The 20,935-nt window shown below is 42.7% G+C and overlaps 1 protein-coding gene across 17 annotated transcripts in view; it reads left to right on the plus strand.

The window, feature by feature from the left end:
* Positions 1–20,935, plus strand: part of ST3GAL3 (ST3 beta-galactoside alpha-2,3-sialyltransferase 3) — a 230,102-nt gene that overhangs the window by 97,140 nt on the left and 112,027 nt on the right. For all 17 annotated transcript variants that reach the window (XR_004259500.1, XM_032247284.1, XM_032247282.1 and 14 more), the window contains one exon: positions 17,661–17,703. Coding sequence is in view for 16 of the 17 variants with exons in the window: in XM_032247284.1 (XP_032103175.1) it covers positions 17,661–17,703 (43 nt within the window). In the remaining variant the exon portion in view is untranslated. The remainder of the gene's footprint in view (positions 1–17,660; positions 17,704–20,935) is intronic.

Genomic DNA, 20,935 nt, shown 5'->3' on the forward strand with positions numbered 1-20,935 from the left:
TGTGTATCTGATTGTAAACAACATACCTAAGACTTTCAGAACTGAACTAAGGGATAGACCATTGCCCAAGTCCCAGACTGAATACACATACAGAGGACTCTTCTGAATAGGCTTTGAAAATGAAACTGATGTTGAAACCATTACCGACAGAAGGCCAGTTGGAATTTGCTGCTTGAACCCAACCTGGTCAATTGCCTGCTAAAACAAAAATATGGACATTCTCCACTGGATGTAAACAAGATGTAGAGTCTCATAACAATATTCAAAATATCCCAGATGTGAACCAAAATGAAGAACAGGAAAATTTGAACTTGCATAGGAAAAGTAAAATCAACCAGTGCCAGTGCTGAGATAACATAGATGTTTGAATAATCTAACAAAGACTTTTTAAACAGCAATGATAAAAATGTTCCCCCAAAGTAAAGGCAAATTCTGTTGAAATGAAGAGAAAGCTAGAAAATCTTGGCAAAAAAGTAAAGGTTAGGTACAGTGGCTCATGCCTGTAACCCCAGCACTTTGGGAGGCTGAGGCAGGAGGATCACTTGAGGCTAGGAGTTTGAGACCAGCCTGGGCAACATAGCGGAGACCTCAGCTCTACAAAATTAAACAAAAAAAACTTAGCCAGGCATGGTGGCACACCTGTAGTCTCAGCTACTTGGGTGGCTGAGGCAGGAGGATTGCTTGAGCCCAGGAGTTCAAGGCTGCAGTTAGCTGTGATCACACCAGCCTAGGTGCACACTGCACTCCAGCCTAGGTGACAGAGTGAGACCCTATCTCTAAAAAAAATTAAAAATTTAAAAGTATTTTTAAAAAATGAAGGTCTTAGCAAAGAAGAAAAGAGAAATACAGTGTAAAGAAGAACCAAATAAAGCAGTGAAACTATCCAATTGGAACAACAAAGAAAATATTTTAGAAGTTAAACAGAGCCTCAGTAACTTGTGGGACAATACCAGAAGGTTTACTATTCATGTCATTGGAGTTCCAGAAGAAATATTTGAAGAAACAATGGCTAAAATGTCCCAAATTTGGTGACCAAGTGTGGTTTATCCTGGGATTGGAAGTCTGGTTCAACAATTAAAAAATCAATACAATCCATCATATTAACTGTCTAAAGAAAAAAAACTACATGGTCTTATTAATTGATGAAGAAAACGCATTTGGCAAAATTCAACATCTTTTTATGATAAAAACTCTCAGCAATGGTAAAAAGGAACTTCTTCAACCCGATGTCAGGCATCTACAAAAACTTACAGCAAACATCATACTTTATGGCAAAAGACTGGTCTCCCCCTAACATCAGGAAACACTTCTGGAAGTTCTCCTCAGTGTAATAAAGCAATAAAAAGGATTCAGAATGGGAAGGAAGAAAGAAAATTAACCCTTTCCTAGATGACATGCTTGCCTACTTAGGAAATCTCAATGAATCTACACAGGCATTCCTAGAACTAATAAATGAGTTAGCAAGGTGACAGGATATGAGGTCAAAACACAGAAATTCATCATGTTTTCATGTACTAACAATGAACAGCTGAAAACCAAACTTTAAAACACATTTATAGCAGCGTCCCAAAACCAAATACTTATGTATAAATGCTTACATATAAATTTGTTGAAACATGTATAGGATCTGTATGCTGATACTAGTTCTTCTCCCACTTTTTCTTCCTTATCTACCCAATAGTTCAAGCTGCAAACCTAGAATCCTCTTCCTTTACCCTCTCCCCCTTTCCTGCCTTCACAATGCGTTCTTATCTAGCTGCTTCTTTCTAGCACCACTGCCGAAGGTACCATCTTCTCCTCCGTAGACTAGAAACATCTCCTGACTGGCCTGTCTGTGTCCCCTTGTTGCCTTCTGCACATTGTAGCCAGAGTAATCTTCCAGAAACATAAATTGGATTGTGTCTTGTTACCACTGAAGCCTCTCCAGTGACCTCACAGCACACTTAGAATAAAATCCAAACTTGTCCCTCTTTCCTGGCTCCTACTTACCTCTCCAATTTCCCTGTAGTTCATTTGCCCCCAGTCCACTGCCCTCATGCCACATTGGCATGCCTCTGCGGCTCCTTGAGGATGCCAGTCCCTTCCTGCTTCAGGGTCTTCACGCTTGCTGTTTCTACTACCTAGACTAGCCCCTACTTTGCATGGCTGTCTTCAGGCTTCTGTCTCACCTTCACCTCTGCCAGAAGGTCTTCCCAGACCACTGCATCTCAAGTAGTCCACTCCTGTAACCAGTTCTTCTCTAAAAAGGCAGGTCTTCATTTTTTCTTAGCACGCCTCCTTCTTTCAAGCGGTTTGTTTATTTGCTTGCACAATCTGAATCTCCCCCACTAGAATGGAGGCTTCATTTGGCCAAGGACATTGTCTGTTTTGTTCATCACTGTATCACTGGTATTTAGAATGCACCTGGTGCATAATAGGTGCAGAATAGGTGTTAAACTATTTATAGAAACTATTTATAAACTATAGAAGAATAGAAAATTAGGAACAATAATATTCATTAATTAAGGAGTGCTTGGGATTAAACAAATAATGGCATATCCATGCATTGGAGTAACTGCAGTCATTTAAAATGATGATGCAGTTTTACTTTTATTGACACGGAAGATGTCGAGGATATTGTTGAGTGAACAAAACACAGAAACAGCATGTATATTGAGGCCAAAGGTAAGTAAAATTATATATGTACATTCATAAGTATGTCATATTTATAGAAAGAGATTTCTGGGAAAATAGTCACCAAAATACTTACAGCAGTTAACCCTAGGTAAATAGGGGTTTCAAATGGTTCTTACTTTATTCTTTATAAGTTTTTTTGGCTTTGGATTTTTGTATTGAGCATATGTTATTCTTAACTGGGAAAAAAAATTAAGTTATTTTTGTTCAGGAAGGGGATAATTGCTTGGTGATTGTCGTAGTCTCTTTGGGCTGCTATCACAAAAATACCTTAGACTGGGTAATTTATAAACAACAGAAATTCATTGCTCACAGTTCTGAAGGCTGGGAAGTCCAAGATTAAGACATCCGCAGATTCAGGTCTGGAAAGGGTCCATTCTTCATAGATGGAACCTTCTGTGTGCCTCCTCATAAGACAGAAGAGGCAAATAGGCTCCCTCAAGCCTCCCTGATTAAAGTAGCAATCCCATTCCTGGGAGTGGAGCCTCATGACCTAATTACCTTCTAAAGGCCCCACCTCTTAATACTGTCACATTGGATATCAGGTTCCAATACGTGAATTTGCAGGGGACACCAACATTCAGACCATAGCAGTGAGTGTTTATGTCTTATTGACCCTACGTAAGCTCCATGAAGGTTAAGGTACAAACTGCAGAGTGAGCCGTTTTTTTCCATTTTCTGTACAAGCAGCTGTTTTGACATGCTGTCCCTCCTAATCCTCCTGCAGCTTAGTGCAAGATGCCCTGGCATGGCCCGGACACAGTTGATGCTGTGCATAGGATTGAATTCACTGCAGTACTCAGCCCTAGACATCTGCTATTTTCCCAAGACAGAAGGGAGATGGGTGCAGTGACATCTTTGGCTGCCATGGGAGGGGCTTCTATCTTCTGTGTGAGGCTTCCAGGGCTTCTTCTATAGGCTATGATTCTCTTATTTGGGGCCAAGGACGTGTCATGTGCCCTTGGCCCCTAGTATGCCACATTGGAGAACAGCTGTGCTGTGCTGTGCTGAGATGGAGGCCTGATAGTCACAGGGGACTCTGTTATCAGAAGCTTCTTCCTAGGCCTCTCACCTCTCCCACACCAACATACACCCATTTGAGATTGGATTTTAGTTTGCAAATGTCTAAGTTATTTTACTGGATCAGTTAATTTAGTGTAGGTCAGTGGGTTTTTCTGTGTTTATTTTAGAAAACTGCTTTTCCTTTTAGTTTGTCTTTGATTAATTGATCCCATGTTGTGGTTTATTTCCCTGCCTTGAGATGATGTGGGAGCTATTTGCACTTTGGCCAGCCCTTCTCAGGCCTCTTTTGACTTCCATGATTCATGTGTGGCATGGCCAGGGCCTTCTGACATCACCCTGGGGAAGGGGATGGGAGGCAATAGTATATCATTGCCGTCATGGAAACTGTGCTGCTAATGTGAGGCCCTGCTTTTCTGTCTTCCTCTGAGAGTCATTGTGGCATAACATAGAGAAAAGAATCAGACCTGGGTTGGTTCAGCAGGATACCTGCTAGCCTACTTCATGATTGGGGAATCTTGAACATACCTCCCCTGTCTAAACCTCTGTTTCCTCATCTGTAAAACAGAGATAGTACCTGCTTCATGGGGCCGTGGAGGTGATAGTACTGAGAACACCATTAATACAGAGGAAGATGCTCAATAAACAGTAGTTGTTCTCAGTCCCTTCATTCTGCAAGCCTGACAGCCCATTTGGAACTATTGCCAACTATTCCTCCTCCATCTAAGCCATGGCATATATTACATATGCTTAATATAGCCCATGACTTTTTTTTAGACACTATACAGTGACATTTCTTAAGATATAATAGACCTGTTTTGGCTAGAATGGGTCCTTGTTCCATTTACTGCCATTCCCTTTGTACTTAGCAATTCATCATAGCCCAGAGATTGGAGCCAAAGACCACTTTAAAGAAGATCTGACAGCAGAGCTGCTTCTCCCAGTAGATGGGTTTTCTTGCCTCATGGACTGTTCTGCCTTGTGGCTTTTGTGAATTATAATTTGAAGCATTGCAATTTTCTGATAGAGCCAAGTTCATGTTTTTAGCCCATAAAATACCAAACTTTATATATCTCAATAATGCGCCTTAAATTGGTGTTCATGGGCAATATTCATGGTTGTCATCAGTAGCAGTCATTTAATAAGCATCTACTTTGTGCCAAGTACAGTGACAGCTGATTGGAATTTGTGGTGGTTCATTACAAGGAAAAAAGGAAGTGGGTCACTCAAAATGGAAAATGCCAGTAGCATGTTAGGCTCATCATGTACAACTGTATTCCTTGAAATTCCATTCTGGGGCTCAGTATCCTGAAGGTGAGGCTACACTAGGACACCTGGCTTCAGGAACCTTCAGGAAGCTCTCTCTTTGTCCTAGAACAGGATCTCACTGCACAGCCTGGTACTCCCAACTGTTTTCACGTCAGAATGTAGGTAGGAAGTAATATTTATGTGCTGCACTAGTACAAACAGAAGAGGACTTGGAGTTATCTACATAGGGCATTGTGAAAACATTTGTGATTTAAAAATATATATATATTACAGAACTCTGATGAACAGGCCAGGTGTGGTGGCTCACATCTATAATCCCAGCACTTTGGGAGGCCAAAGCAGGAGGGTCAGTTGAGCCCAGGAGTTTGGGACCAGCCTGGGCAACATGGTGAAACCCTGTCTCTACAGAAATTAGCTAGGCATGGTGGTGGTGTACCTGTAGTCCCAGCTACTCAGGAGGCTAAGGTGGGAGAGTCACCTGAGCCCCGGGGATCAAGACTGCAGTGATCCAAGATTGCGCCACTGCACTCCAGCCTGGGCAACAGAGTAACGCCCTGTCTCAAACAAATAACAAAAAAAAGAATTATGATGAATAAAATGAAACACAGAGTATTAAGAAATATATTAAATGTTGAATTGCTATGCCATAAAAGTCTTTTCAAGTTTTTTAATTAAAAACTTGAGCTCGTTTCAGTGTTCATAAAGTTTTATTCAGGATTTTTTCCTGGGGAGGCTTTGCATAACTCCTGCCAGGGCTTTTTAATGATACTCTCCTAAAAAATACTCAAGTTATCCTCAAAAAGAAATTTCATTCACACAAATAACTGATAAAAATGTAAAATCATTTTTATACTTATTCAGAAGTTTACAACAGTTGAAATCATATTTTAAAAATTTAACAGCTCTTCCTTTTCTTTCATCAAAATCGTAAGGTTGAAATTTCTTCAGTTAGAACAAATGGATTTCAAATCTAATCTCACCTTTTTGTATCAGGTATTTCAAAATGACATGAAGCTCTATTGCAAGATGTATATGAATTCTTAGAGCAGTCACCCTGGAGTTGGTTGGAGATCATAAAAGGCTACATTCAGTGCACATATGCGAGGACGGGTGTGTTGGCCTTCACCTGGAGCTGTGCTCCCCTGGGGGTCCCCACCTGGCCTGCCTGCCACTGACCAGCAGCCTCTTGGGCTACACTCTGCTCCATGAGTTTTTCATGCAACATTTTTCATAGAACATAATTTTTACTTGAAAGTACAATTGTCAAACTATGGCTTTTCAGACTTTGGAATCTGGCAGACATTTTCTCAATAATGAAAGTGAACATTATCACTTCAAGGGAAATAACTGACAGTATTTTGTTGCCAGTGATAAAATGTGATTTCACGTGACAGCTTCTCAATACTTAAATTTTAAATTAAACAAGGGTTAGAAGGCTGATCCTGTGCTATAGCCTCTCAATTGCTTTTTGGGTTTGTTTTTTTTTTTTTTTTGGATGGACCACTCTAGCTTGGTCGCCCAGGCTAGAGTGCAGTGGTGCGGTCTCAGCTCATTGTAACCTCCATTTCCCAGGCTCAAAGGATTCTCCTGCCTTGGCCTCCCGAGTAGCTGGGACTACAGACACCCACCACCACACCTGGCTAAGTTTTGTAGTTTTAGTAGAGATGGCATTTCATTATGTTGGCCAGGCTGGTCTCAAACTCCCAATCTTGTGATCTGCCCACCTCCGCCTCCCAAAGTGCTGGGATTACAGGCATGAACCACCATACCTAGCCTGGTCAGTTTTTATAAGTGTCCCCTACATGACTTAAAAAGAGGTCAGGCACAGTGATACGCACCTATAGTCCCAGTTACTCAGGGGCTGAGGTGGGAGATCACTTGGGCCCAGCAGTTTGAATCCAGCTTGGGCAGCATAGCAAGATCCCCTCTCAAAAAAAAAAAAAGAATGTACATTCTCCATTTGTTGGTTGTAAGGTTCTCTGTATGTCTGCTAGTTTAAATTTAGTAATTGTTCTGTTCATATATTCTGAATTCTCACAGACTTTGTGAGCCTGATTTTTCATTGGTTTATGATGATGGTAGAAACTGTGTTTTTTTAAATTTTTATTCCGTTATTTTTGCTTTATGTGTAGCGAGGTTTCGTTATTACATGTATTCACACTTTAATATGTAGCCTCTTATGTCCAGTTTCCGAACCTTCTGAGAGTTTACATCAGTGTTCCAGTGTTCATTCAACAAGTTATATGAATCTTTTGCTGTGACTAAGAAGGCTGACTTTTAGGTGGCAATGGAAGAGTTAATGGTTAATTTCAAAGCTCTGACTTGGTGCACGTGCAGGAGAAGGGCATCAGTCATGTCACTCCCCACCTGGAGCTGGGCAGAGACACACATGCTCCTTGGTCAGTGATTTTTGTAATCCTGGGCTTTCCAGCCTGGCCAAGGCAGGAAGCCTAAGCTATCAGACTAAACATTTCTGCTGGCTTTCTGCTTTGATACCTGCGGAGGAGAGTATCTTCAGGTGCTAGGAGAGCTGGAATGTCAGTGCACATTGTGCCTGGCTGACCTGGGATTCCCAGAGTGTTCGTTCTTAGTACAGATCTGGGATCATTGGGCTGCTGGTGAGACCCAGACTTTCATGCCAGCTACCCCAGAGGTGAATTGTCCCTGAAGTGTTGGTACACTCAAAATAGCAGTTACTTTGTATAAAGCAAATTCTTATGTAACTCTAAGAACACATTTTTATAAAGGAGATGTGCTGGGGTCTGTAACCGTGGCCAACCCCAGCAGTAGAGAAGTTCTGCTCCTGTATTCCTGGAGCAAAACGCCTGTGCCTTCCTGATTGCTTTCTTTTCTAGTTTACACTTCCTAAAGATCATGCTTAAATTTTCCTGCTAGTCAGGGAACTCTGTGATGGCCATGCACAGATTAAATCATCAGTAACATGACTATGAGGCTGGGACTGAGAGTAAAGTGCTCCTGAGCAGGCAGATTCTGGTAACTCAGGAGACTCAGGAAGCCTTTGTGGAGAGGGTTAAATATCAGGCCTTTATATGTGATGGGAGGAAACTACCTTGGCAAACAGGGAGTTCTTAAAGGGAACCCCAAAGCAAAACCCAGAAAATAGAGAGTGTGAAAGGCATTACATAAATAGTGTGGCAGACAGTTGTGCCTAAGAAGAGCCAGAGGAGGCTCGCTGTGGGCAGGTGACTGTGATGTAATCAGAAAGGCTGGGAGCCAGGAAGGGCCAGAGCAAGGGAATCACCACAGTCAAAGATGTCAGGTGAGGGAGAAGGAAAGGGAGAGGTCGCCCTGCTGCTGCCGATCACTGCCACCACCAACACTGCCCATCACTGCAAGGGGTGGAGGAAAAGACTCCAAAAGACTCCATGTCTCAGGGCTGCTTGTTAGGCTGCCTTGCTTATTTGGTCACTCTGTCCACCCCTCCATCCATTCAGCACATTTATGGAACACTAGCTCTGTGCCACATGCGATATTAGGTGCAGAGGTGAGCCCTGCCCTTTAGGAGGACCCAAATACATATAAGCTAGGACAGCTTAATTGAAGGCAACAAAAACTGACTGGGAATAACTGTTTTTAAAAAGGAATTTACTAGAAGGACATGGGTACCCGCAGAATCTAATTAGAAGCTAAACATCCAGCCCTCAGAAAGAACATGAAGGGCAGCCCCCGGAATCTAGGTTGATCCCTGTCTTCAGCACATTGTTTTTCTCCCTGGTGTCGCTGAGTTTAAGAAAGAAATTGTCCCACTAATTGAGCTTTTGTCAGGTGCTTACACTTTGGACATATATCCGATCAACAGTCTCACCACTTGCCTGCAGTGGGAGAAGGGCAGTTCCCTGAAGGAAACCCAAGGTGCTTGTTTCTAAAAGGGCAGAAACAACAGATGTGCACTGCAAGTTCATGAGTAAGTTCTGGAAGGGGTGGAGAGCACAGATAAGGTGCGTTTAGGCTAACAAGTTAGATGAGAGAAGATGTTGTTCATTCCACATTCCTTCCGCATGCCAAGCATAGTGTTAGGTGATGCAACTGTGAGGAAAAGAAGAGCCTTAGTGGAACTTGTAGACTAGCAGAGGAGAGGTACCTGTCGGTCACTGAGTAGTTACAAACTGGAGAAAGTACACTGTGGCACAGGAGCATGTGAAGAGTGAGGTCTGCACAGGGAGGACAAGGACCGTTCTTCTAAAAGAGGGCCTTCAAAGTAGGGTCTACAGAATGAGCAGGAATCAGCCAAATAAAGAGGTGCCTGATTTAAGGAACTGAAAGAAGCCAAAATCACCAGAGCACAGAGCAAGGGAGACAATAGTATAAGACAGAGCTGGAAATTTAGGAAAAGGTGTAAAATCCTTGTTGTATTATAAGAACATCTGTGAAATCGAGCTTTGGTGATGGCTTTATCTCGAAGGATAAGCAAGGTGAGTGAAGGCATTGTAGAAGAAATGTCACCTGCAGTAGTAGCTCTCAGGCATAAAGGCTTCCTAGAAGGGAGTGGCAGGAGATGAGACTGGGAAGACAGATCAAGAGGTTGCCATGTGAACCAAGCAACAGTGAAGACTCAAGCAAAAGCAGTGACGGGATGGGGAAGGAGCAGGGCCTATGTGTAGAAATGAAAGACATTAGGGTACACCAAAATTTGTTTCTTGGAGGACTGGTTGATAATGCCATTATTTAAAAACAAGAAGAATCAAGGCTGGAAGGATGGGGAACAGGCAAAGATAAGTCTGATTTGCACCATTTTGAGCTAGAGATAACTGTGGGTCATTTAGGAATAATGTGTATGAAATAACCAATGTGAAAAGAGATTGAGAAATTATTTAATTTTTAAATTTTGAAAACAGGGTCTCACTTTCGTTGCCCAGGCTGGAGTGCAGCAGTACAGTCATGGTTCACTGCAGCCTCAAATTTTCTGGCTCAGGCAACCCTCCCGCCTCAGCCTCCGCAGTAGCTGAGACCACAGGCACATACCACCAACTCAGGTAATATTTTGTATTTTTAGTAGAGACAAGGTTTCACCATTTTGCCTAGGCTAGTCTTGAACTCCTGGGCTGAAGTGATCTGCCTGCCTGGGCCTCCCAAAGTGTTGGAATTACAGGCATTAGCCACCACATCCAGTCAGGAAAATATTTTAAATAAAGAGAAAGGCATGTTCAAAGGCCTGGAGATGATAAAGTTATGTTGGAGAAAGATGAAATAGGTCAGCCTGGCAGAAGCGTTGAATATGGCAGGGGTGATGCCAGGAATCTAGAAATGAAGTTGGAATGGTAGCTATAGGCCAGGTCATGAGGGACCTTGTAGATGAAGAGATTGGGATTCGTTCTGAGAACAGTAGAGTCTAACCAAAAGTTTTAAGCAGGATTGTGATATGGCCATATTTATCTTAAAGAAAGATAGCTCTGATTACAACACAGAGCATCTATTAGACAGGGGCAGGGAGACCCAGCTATAACAGGAGGCTGGTACAGCAATCCAGGGGAGAAGTAAAGCTGTCTTGGCCAAGGAGAGTAGAAACGGAGAAAAGTAAGTAGATTTGAGATCCATTTAGAACATGGAATTAAAAGGACATACCAATGAATTAGATCAAAGAAGAGAGAAGCAGGAATAAAGGAATTCTCTCAGGTTTCAAACTTGCGCAGCTGAGTGAATAATGGTGCTGTTTGTTGAGGTGGAAAATCCAGAAGGAGGTTCTGGGTGTGTATGAGGGTGATGAAGATGAACTCTGGGAGGGTGTGCTTTAGGTTTTAAGTGCCTGTAGGACACTGAACTGGAGCTGTCCAGGAGGCAGCTGGATATACGAATGTGGAGCTCAGCCAGGTGCAGTGGCTCACGCCTGTAATCCCAGCATTTTGGGAGGCCAAGTTGGGCAGATCATGAGGTCAGGAGTTCGAGACTGGCCTGGCCAACATAGTGAAACCTCATGTCTACTAAAAATACAAAGCCAGACGTGGTGGTGGGCGCCTGTAATCCCAGCTACTCAGGAGGCTGAAGCAGGAGAATCATTTGAACCTGAGAAGTGGAGGTTGTAGTGAGCCGAGTTCGCACCACTGCACTCCAGCCCAGGCGACAGTGTGAGACAGCATCTCAAAAAAAAAAAAAAAAAAAAAAAAAGTGGAGCTCAGGAGAGAGGACTGGGCAGGAATGAGAGATTTGGTTTGGGTGCAATGGAAGGATAATTGGGCAGGCTGAACTGAGTGTTGAGCAAGGTGTCTAGACTGAATAAAGAAAAAGTGAAGAAAGGAGAAATAACTGAAAAAAAAACAAGAAATATGTGGAAATATTTTCAGACATTGAACAATTGGTAGTACAGGACATTAATCTCTGAAAGAAGGGAAACAGATGAGGTTAGCCCCGAGCCAACTGCCTGGAGAGTTTCCAGTCCACGTTGCAGAGAAGGAGAGCCCAAGAGTCCAAAGCTGAGGTAACAATTGAGAATTTGAGGAGGCCAGGGCCACTAAAATTCACGGATCATCAGAGAGGAGAGAACTGCACAGAGAGCTCAGGGGATCTGTTGCAGGTCCCCCTTGGGCCTCTCAGCTGATGAGTACATGTGGATGGGAAAACTACAGAATCTGGGGAAAGAACCACTGGAAAAGGGCAGGCAGAATAATCCCTAGAGATCATACAAGGCTGGGAATTGTGGAAAAACTGTATAATGAATGGGGTACCACATAGTGTACTCAGGAAGGTATTGCCTTAGCAGTGGGTAAAATTAGTAATGGTGCAAAATTAACCTTAAAATTCACTCTTGCCTGTAATTCTAACCCTACAAAGCTTGAAAGCAAGCCTTTAAAGACTCAAACTGTTTCCAAGTGATTTAATTGTACCTCAAAAATACTTAAGGAATGCAGAGGTATCCTATCCCCAACGAGATAAAATTCACATGGCTGGCAGCCAATCAGAAGTTACAAGGCAATTCAGAAAAGCATGAAAATACAACCCATAACAAGGGAAAAAACCAGTCAGTAGAAGCAGGCTTAGAGATGACACAAATGATAGAATTAGGGGTATTACGTCATATTCCTGTGTTCAAGAAGGTAGGGGAAAGCATGAGAATGTTAAGGAAAGGCATGGAATATATGAAAAAGAACTCCCAGAGATGAAAAATACAATGTCTGAGATGAAAAATTTACATGATGAATAATCAGAAAATTAGACACTGTAGAAGAAAAAAATAGTGAACTAGAAGATACAGCAATAGAAACTATCTAAAATGAAACAGAGTGAGGGCTGGGTGCTGTGGCTCACATCTGTAATCCCAGCACTTTGGAAGGTCGAGGCAGGAGGATAGCTTGAGGCCAGGAGTTCAGCCTGGGCAACATAGAACCGTCTCTACAAAAAGTTTAAAAATTAGCCAAGTGTGGTGGTGCTTGTCTGTAGTCCTAGCTACTCAGGAGGCTGAGGCAGGAGGATTGCTTGAGCCCAGGAGTTAGAGGCTACAGTGAGCTATGATTGTACCACCGCTCTGCAGCCTGGGCTACAGATTGAGAACCTGTCTTTTAAAAAAAGAAAAGGAAAGAAACATAGAGTGAAACACTACTGGGGGAAAAAAATGAACAGAGCATTGGTGAGCTATGGGGCTTCAGTCAGCCTAATAACATGTGTTATTAGGGCCCCTAAAAGACAGAGGAGGGCAGAAAAATATTTGAAGAGATAAGAACCAAAGTTTTTTCAAATGTAATGAAATCCCACGGATCCAAGAACCCCAAGGATGCCAAACACAGAAAGACAATGAAAACCACAGCGCAGTATGTCATAAGCACTCCCTTCTCATTTCCCACAGGTGCTTGGCAAAGGGGAGGAAAAGCAGCCTCTCCTGGAGAGTCTCAAGAAAAGCCTCGTAGGGTCTGCCAGGTTTCACTTGTGGCAGGAGGTAGAGGGGGTGGGCCGGGTGTTTGGAATGGGGAATCAGAGGGCATTATGAGAAGGATTTGACAGAGGACCAAGGATGAGAGAAATGGGGTCCATGGCTCATTTTAACTGGCTATGCACTTTCCTGGGAGATTTAGCTAGCTTTCCAAAGATTTAAGTTTTCCAAAGATTATTCCTACTCTTTTGTAAGAGGACTTTATTTGTTCAGGACAATACCTTTCTTCTGGTAATGCTCCTTGTAACCATGTGTATCACATGGGAGTCATCAATTTCCACAAACCCCATCTCAGTCTCTGTGACTAGAACAGAATGAAGAGCTGGTGTAAGCTCCACCAGTCCTAGCCTTTCTCCAGGAGTTTCGCCCTGGGAGCAGAGGGGCAAATGCAATCCTTGCCAGTGGTGAAGCGGAAGATGTTTGCCTACAAGTTTCTGGTGGCCACGTTGCCTCACTTACCAAGAAAGCTCGCCAGGGGAGAGTACAGGCAATAGAGGGAGGCCATTGGTGTATTCCAGTCACTTTCGGCCACCCCCAAGACCCTCTGCACTCTGGCCCTTCCCATGTTTTGGTTATGTGAACCATTAAATCGCCCTGTTCACCTAAATTAGTGCAACCAGTATGTTGAGCATGGAGGCAATGTGAAGGGATCATCACAGACACCTTCATTTTGTCTCCCACTGTTCCCTTAAAATGTCGTCATGTCTTTAATACACCTGAAGTAATAAAAATTCCATGGTCACAGTGAGTTGCTGTTTCCAAAATTAGAGTGTCCCATCTTGTGTAACAGTCACAGCTTTCAATTCATGAAAGCTGCAGTTGCTCCCTTCCCCCCAGTAGGGCTTAGTGCTGGCAGGTGCCTGACAGGGAAAGGGCATGCCTTGCTTGTCTTTCCTCTTCCCTCCTCTGCCAGCTACTAGCTGCTGACTCTGACCTCCCCCAGATTGCTGTGGGAGGAAGAGAGAATGAGCAGTAAAGACCTAGAGTGTTTGCACTCTCTGGACCTGACAAGTGGTTAAAGCTGACTCTGGTGGGGTGCTTTTGTGAGTGTTCTGATGACCCGTTTCCATCGTGGACCCCTCTTCTCTGCAGTTCTCCCAGTATGGATAATGCTTGTGCCTCTGCCTTGCTCCTCACTTCTGCAGCCCCTGGAAATCCCAACATCTAACCCCTGCTTCTGCTGGCCGAGGGCCTGTCAACCCTCCAGGCAGATCTTCTGGAAAGAACCCAAAACAAGCCCCCACCAACTCCTTCATGCATTGGTTTTTGCCAGAGATTCTGGGAGTGCAGGCCAGTCCCCATGCAGTGCTCTTCTGCAGTCAGCCTGCCCATCGCCCATCACCCAGCATATCCTCTAGACTTACTGGGTAGGAGGCGGGCCCCAGGCAGCCCATTGAGTTCTCCATACCTTATGGCCCTGTCAAGCTTCCTTCAGCAGGCTGGAGTGAGAGACAAGTACCCATCCTGCCCTGTTCATAACACAGCTCCCCATAAAGCAGTTTTCAAATCCTCTCTCCCTTCATCTCCAGCAACTGATTACTATTTATATGTGTTATAGGGAAGGCCTTTAGAATTACGTGATAAGTATTCAGAGATTTCCTTTGAAAATCTGCATCTTAGTCTAGCACTTCACTATGGTGTCTGAAACTTATCACCTTACAGACCCGGGTAAAATTTTCTTTCTAGCATCCCGTTACACTAATGTGATTTGGATTTATGACTGTTGTGACCAAATAATCCTGATAACAGTCAACAACTATTTATTGAGCGTCTGCTATGAGCAGCTACAGCTCTCGTGAGCTGTCAGTCCACATCATCTTTACATTTTTCTTGAATCCGTTTGCCAATGTTTATAAACTTAATTTTACCTTAAAAATCCAGATTCCTGGCTTGAAAAAAAAAATCAGAAGATGTGGTAATGTGGGGCCTGTGTTGCTGCCTGGCACAGTTAGCAGGAGCTAGTGGGAGCTGCCCTTCAGCAGGGCACGCACTGTCCAGATGGACTCAGTTCCCGCTGGGCTCTGATGCTAGAGCCAAGGCCCAGTTGCCATTTATCATGAGTATCATTATTCTGGTACTCATGTCTCTTTTTTGAGGGCTGTATGGGTACACTGAGCCTTCACTGTGTTGCCCAGGCTAGAGGGCAGTGGTATGATCACAGCTCACTGCAGCTTCTGTCTCCCAGGCCCAAACCTTCCTCCTACCTCAGCCTCTGGAGTAGCTGGGACTATAGATGTACACCAACATGCCCAACTAATTTTTAAATAAATTTTTTTGAACATAGGAGGGCTCACTATGCTACCCAGGCTGTTCTCAACCTCCTGAGCTCAAGCAACCCTCCCCTCTTGGCCTCCCAAAGTTGCTGCGATTACAGCACTGTGTCCTGCCCTCATGTCTCTTAATGAAAGAGAGAAAAGAGATAGACCAAGAGAGCCATGAAGGGACAAACTTGCTTTAGAAATGCAGAGTTCTTAGAAATTTAATATGCAGAGAGAGAGAGAGAGAGTGTGTGTGTGTGTGTGTATATGTGTAAAACAAAACAAAACTAAGATGCCACTGGCAAATAATAAACCCCAGATACAATTATTTTTACTATACAGAAAATATATGGGAGAAAAAACAGTGAATCAAAAAAAGACATTCCAACAAGATTTGTTTTTTAAAGCAACTAAAATAAGTAGTGTGAGCTACTGCTGTATGAGAGTATTACATTCTCCCGCTTCCCTCATTTGGGTTATGCTCTCTCTTGCTTAGCCCCTAACATTTGAGTTTGCAACAATGAGGGAAACATTCTCTGGCCTCTCTGGAAGGAATCTGCCAAAGTATGGATTCATTGTCTAAGGGAGTCTTAGCTCAGGTCTGAGGAGCAATAGCACAAGAGTTCCCCCATGATTGTCACCACACAGGGAAATGGTAACAGGTATTTGGCAAGTTGATGAGGTTTCCTTTTTATGTAATAATAAAATAGGATTATTGAAAGATCACTTAACTTTGACACTGACTCTTGACAAATTGTATTTTTAGTTTTATATTTAAGACTTTTTTGTTTTTCTTACCAATGCTTGTAAGTTCTTGATATGTTAAGGCAAGTCTTTCATCCATTTGTCTGCGTTAGAGCAGAACCAGAATTATTTTGAGGAAAAGCTTTCACTTGCTCAAGGGTATTCTCTTGGGAGGCAAGCCTTCTGTTGAGTTAAGTGTCCTAGCTGGTATCTTCAATTTTAAGAAGAGGATTTATTTTCTCTCCACAGCTCAGATGATTTTGAAAGCAATGAATCTGGCCTTAATTGGCCTTGCAGAATGACTCCTGGGAAGTACTTGTCAGCATGTGTAACTTCCCTCTTTTGGCCATTCACTGCTTATTAAAGGCTGAGTTCCTCGAAAGCTTTGCTGCCTGGCCTTTTCCATTCAGTATTTTGGTCTTGGTATTCTGTTTTACCCTCAGACTGAGCCAGGCCAGCTTAGCTAAGAACTGCATTCATAGGCCACCTTATTCATATGCCACTGCATTCATATGCCAAAATATGGCATACACACACACACACACACACACACAGACACACACACACAGAGAGAGAGAGACAGACACACACACAGACACACACACACACACACACACACACACAGAGAGAGAGACAGACACAGACACACACACACACACACACACACAGACACACACACACACAGACACACACACACACACACACACAGACACACACACAGAGAGAGACAGACACACACACACACACACACACATACACACACAGACACACACACAGAGAGAGAGACACACACACACACAGACACACACACACACACACACACACACACACATACACGCACACTGCAATTATGGAGCAGAGCCATAAGAAATAATCCCATGACACTTTCTATGATTTTCCATATACAGATGTTTTTGAGAACACAGGAAATTTCCCTCAAGTCTTAGTATCAAGAATAGCTGTGATTCTGCTGGTTTATTTTCTGGATACTGCTGAACCATGAAATCAGTGCTTTGCACTTAGTTTTAGCTGTGGAAAATCTTGGGGACAGATCCGTAATCTTCCTCTAGCAAGCACACAGGGCCCTAGGATGTTCACTTTTGCTATTTTCCTTACCCCACCTGCATTTTCCTATTTTTATGTCCACTTTGGCCCCATATTTTTTCTCCTTTTTAAAATCTTGTACTACATACAATTTTGTAGAACTGCTTCAACCTCATTTTAGAATGAGGCAAGATGTAAAGAAGTTAAATAAATTAAAAGTTTTTATCTGATTGGTCACTTGCTACAAACATCAATTTTTCTTTCAATTTTGTTGTAAACTTGCTGTTCTTTATGTAATCTGATCTGTTGGTTCTTTATGATGACCATGAAGAGAACTGGCATGGATCTGAGGACCCGTGTCTCTTAGCCATGGAGAGACATGGCTAAGATGGCTGATTCAGCAAATGCTGTGTTTAGAGCTTAGAAGAAGCAGAGATTGCATCTGATCCTTACTTTTCAAGGGTCCAGTTTCATGGTTTACTAAATTTCAGTTCCAATTACCACATTGATACAGGAAAGAAGGCAGTTGCATACCAACATAGGACTGGCTGCCCTAGAAGCATAGGAAATACCTGGCATTGAACTTGGTCCTTCACAAAGCAGGTGATCAGCTGGTGTTTTGTGGTTTATGTATTTAGTTGTGTTCTTTGAAGCAGTTGAATTGTGTAATTTTCCAAGGGTTGTCTGTCCCCAGGGTCTAGGTCTGGGGGATGCAATATGTTAGTGTCATCAGTGGCTTGACTTCAGTGACATTTTCTGCTTTTCTTTTTCAGAGTATGATCGATTGGGCTTCCTCCTGAATCTGGACTCTAAGCTGTGAGTAGAATGAGAAGATACCTTGGTTCTGTGGCAGAGAGGTCTGTGAAAACTGGGTCTCGCTTTGAAGGGTCAGCTCTTATCACTCTTCTGGTGAATGGGGGACTCCCTGGGGCCTCTGTCCTCAGACTGTCAGCAGAATCTTGGGGCATGTTACAGTCTGCAGTGGCTGGAGAGGGTGGGATGATAGGTGCAAACATAAAGCCTTCAATTTGGCTGGCATGGGCAGCTCGTTACAGAAGGAGGCCACCGCCAGGAGTTTGAGGGACTAGAAGGCTCCTGGAAGGCCTTCTCCTGCAGAGTAGAGAACAGTTGAGTCACAGCAGGAGGCAGGAGCCTCACGAAGATGCTCTGGCACCTGACATGCACAGCCTTCTGTGATCATTCTCTGTCTTCCTCTCCAGCTTCAACTCCTGCCACTCTTGCCACAGGTGAACCCTCCTTTTCCCTCTACCTTTGCATATGCTTGTTATCTGTGTCTGAAATTCTCTTTCCTTGCTAGTCCACTTGGAAAACTAAGAAACGACTTCCTCCCCACACAAAATGCCTCTTCCTCTGTGCTTCCTTTGAATTTTTTACCTCTGTTACAATTATCTTACTATGCTGTAATTGCATAATAATTACTAATTTTTTAAGGGCACAGGCTCAGAGCTAGGCATAGTAGATAGCTTGGTTCAAATCCCAGATTGATGTTTATTATTCTCTTTATGATTTGGGGCAAGCTACTTAACCACTCTGAGTCTCAGTTTCATCTGTAAGATGATGACAATAAACTTATTTCACAGGGTTGTTGTAAGAATTCCATTGAAATGATTAATTTATAGAGGACTGTCAAGTATTGAGTGTCTAATCCTTCCACAATCCTTCCCTACTAGCCTTATTGGTTTCTCTAGCACCTATACAGTATTAGTCTATGTGTGTCAGGTGCTCATTAAACACTGAACGCTTGGATGGATGGATGGATGATGGTAGGATGACTGCGTACTTCCCCTGTTTGACAAACATGCCTTGAGTTGCAGCTCTTTCCACTCTATGTGTTCATGCCCCATGCAAGCCTGCTCACCTGGCTGATGCTCAATAAATCCCTGCAAAACCACATTACTACCTACTGTGATTCCTTTCTATTGTTAGTCATCTTTGTACACCTTTGTCCCCTGCCCTGTACCAGGCAGACATCATGAAGGATCAGAATTGTGTCTCCTTCCTCTCCTGTCTTGCATAAGGCCTTTTCCACAGTTGCATCTGATGGTGATGGCCACACCTACATACAAGACATCAAACCAGGGGCTGGTTGGCTTTCCCACTGAATAGTCTGGCATCTGGCTTCTTGGGTCTGGTGCCTCGTGCTATGACTTCAAGCATTGTAAATCTCCCAACTTGTATACATTATGGAGGCAACTATGAAGGAAGAAGTGTCTATTCTGGTTATCAGGCTAGTAGAGAGATGTCAGCCGCATGTTAACATCTGAGGAATGGGGTTTGATTGTGGCTAGAAAGCCACAGGCTTCACTCTTAGAAAATTCTTACATCTTCATTCTTAGCTTCTGGGAAATGGAGTTTGAATGTGGCTAGAAAGCCACAGGCTTCACTCTTAGAAAATTCTTAATTTAGCACACAGGAAAAAATACAAATCAAGTATAAGCCCTAAGCAAGTGAAATGCCACCAGAACGGAAGAGATAGAGTAATTACCAAGTTGAATCACATTGATGAACAAAAGGCATATTCTCTAGGATATGTTAACTACAGTATTTAAACTGTCTTCAGTAGTGAAAAGAGGACGATGAGGAGGACACTCCCACCCTGCTCTCCTGACAGTTGGGTGGTACATAGTAGGCTGTTGTGTAGCTTTCTGTTGTGTATCAGGCCAATTCTTCGAGCTATGTGAGTTAATTTGGTCTTTAGCAGAGTAAATTGGCTTGGCCTCATTTGATTTAACTCACAATTTAAGCTACAAGCTAGAACTTTTCCTGCCTCTAGCTGCAAAGGTTTTTCTAGTCCAGTGCTGTCTTCGGAAGTCTAGTGCTGTCTCTCCAGTCTCACAGATACCTGAGAAAGGTTTCCACCTACTTCCAGAGAAAAATTTCCAAGTTAAGGATTCTGCTTTTGGTGGGAATCCTCAGCAAAGTTGAGATCTCCCCTCACCAAGTCCCTCTCTGGTTGTGTTATATTTTATTTCTGAGGTATAGGAAAGGACCTGAACTTGAATCAGAACTGGATTTGAATTCTGTCTCTGCTGGTTAGTATTATATAACCTTAGACAATTATTATATTTTAGCTTTCTGAATCCCAGTTTTCCTTTATGAAAAATTTAGATAATAGTACTCACTTTCTATGGTTTTATGAGGAATAAAAGAAAGGGTTCTGTAAAGTATGAATAATTATGCCAATGTAAGGCCTTCTTTTTATTTATCTTGATTAGGATTCATTTAGCTTCTTCTTTTTTTTTTTTTTAATTTTTATTTTTGGTACAGTTAGGCTCTTGGTGTGTTGCCCATGCTGGTCTTGAACTCCTGGGCTCAAGTGATCCTCCCACCTCAGCCTCCTAAAGTATTAGTATTACAGGTGTAAGCCACAGTATCTGGCCTCATTTAGATTCTTGGGTATAAGAATTTCATATGTTCTGGAAAGATTTCAGCCATTATCTCTTTAAATATTCCCTCTGCCATACTCTTTCTCTATTCCTCTTCTGAAATTCTGATTGAATTTTAGACCTTTCTCATTATATTAACTTACCTTCCATATTTTTCATCTTTTAATTATTTTCACATTAAATTAGAACCCTAAAAGACTCAGCATAAGGATAAACTAGAACACTAATAAACCTGCACCCCCAAAGCAGGGCTGCAAGAACGATTACCAAAACCCTGAGTAGGTCATAGCAATGGAACAGAAACATTTGATATTTGTGGCCAGAGTTCTCATCACTCAAGTGATCTAGGGAACCTCAAGCTGTGAGTTCAGTTTAAGGTATTCCAGTTTGACCTCCAAGCACCTGGCAGAAGTAAATGCAGACTTTCCATAGAGGAAGTCATATGCATTCCCCACAAAATAACTTTTCAAGGAAATGAACAGCTCACAGTAAAAAACAACTAAACACACAAGGAAACAGGCTTCTATTGAAGCTTGTTCTCATGGTTTTATGAGAACCATGTAAAACAACTGACTGAACAGAGGAGTACCCACAAAGATTTCTGAAACTGGAATTATTGCCACACATCATTTGTAAAACAA

Source organism: Sapajus apella, unplaced genomic scaffold (assembly GCF_009761245.1).
Source record: "Sapajus apella isolate SASKATOON/1434 unplaced genomic scaffold, GSC_monkey_1.0 scaffold62, whole genome shotgun sequence".
Lineage (NCBI taxonomy): Eukaryota > Metazoa > Chordata > Mammalia > Primates > Cebidae > Sapajus > Sapajus apella.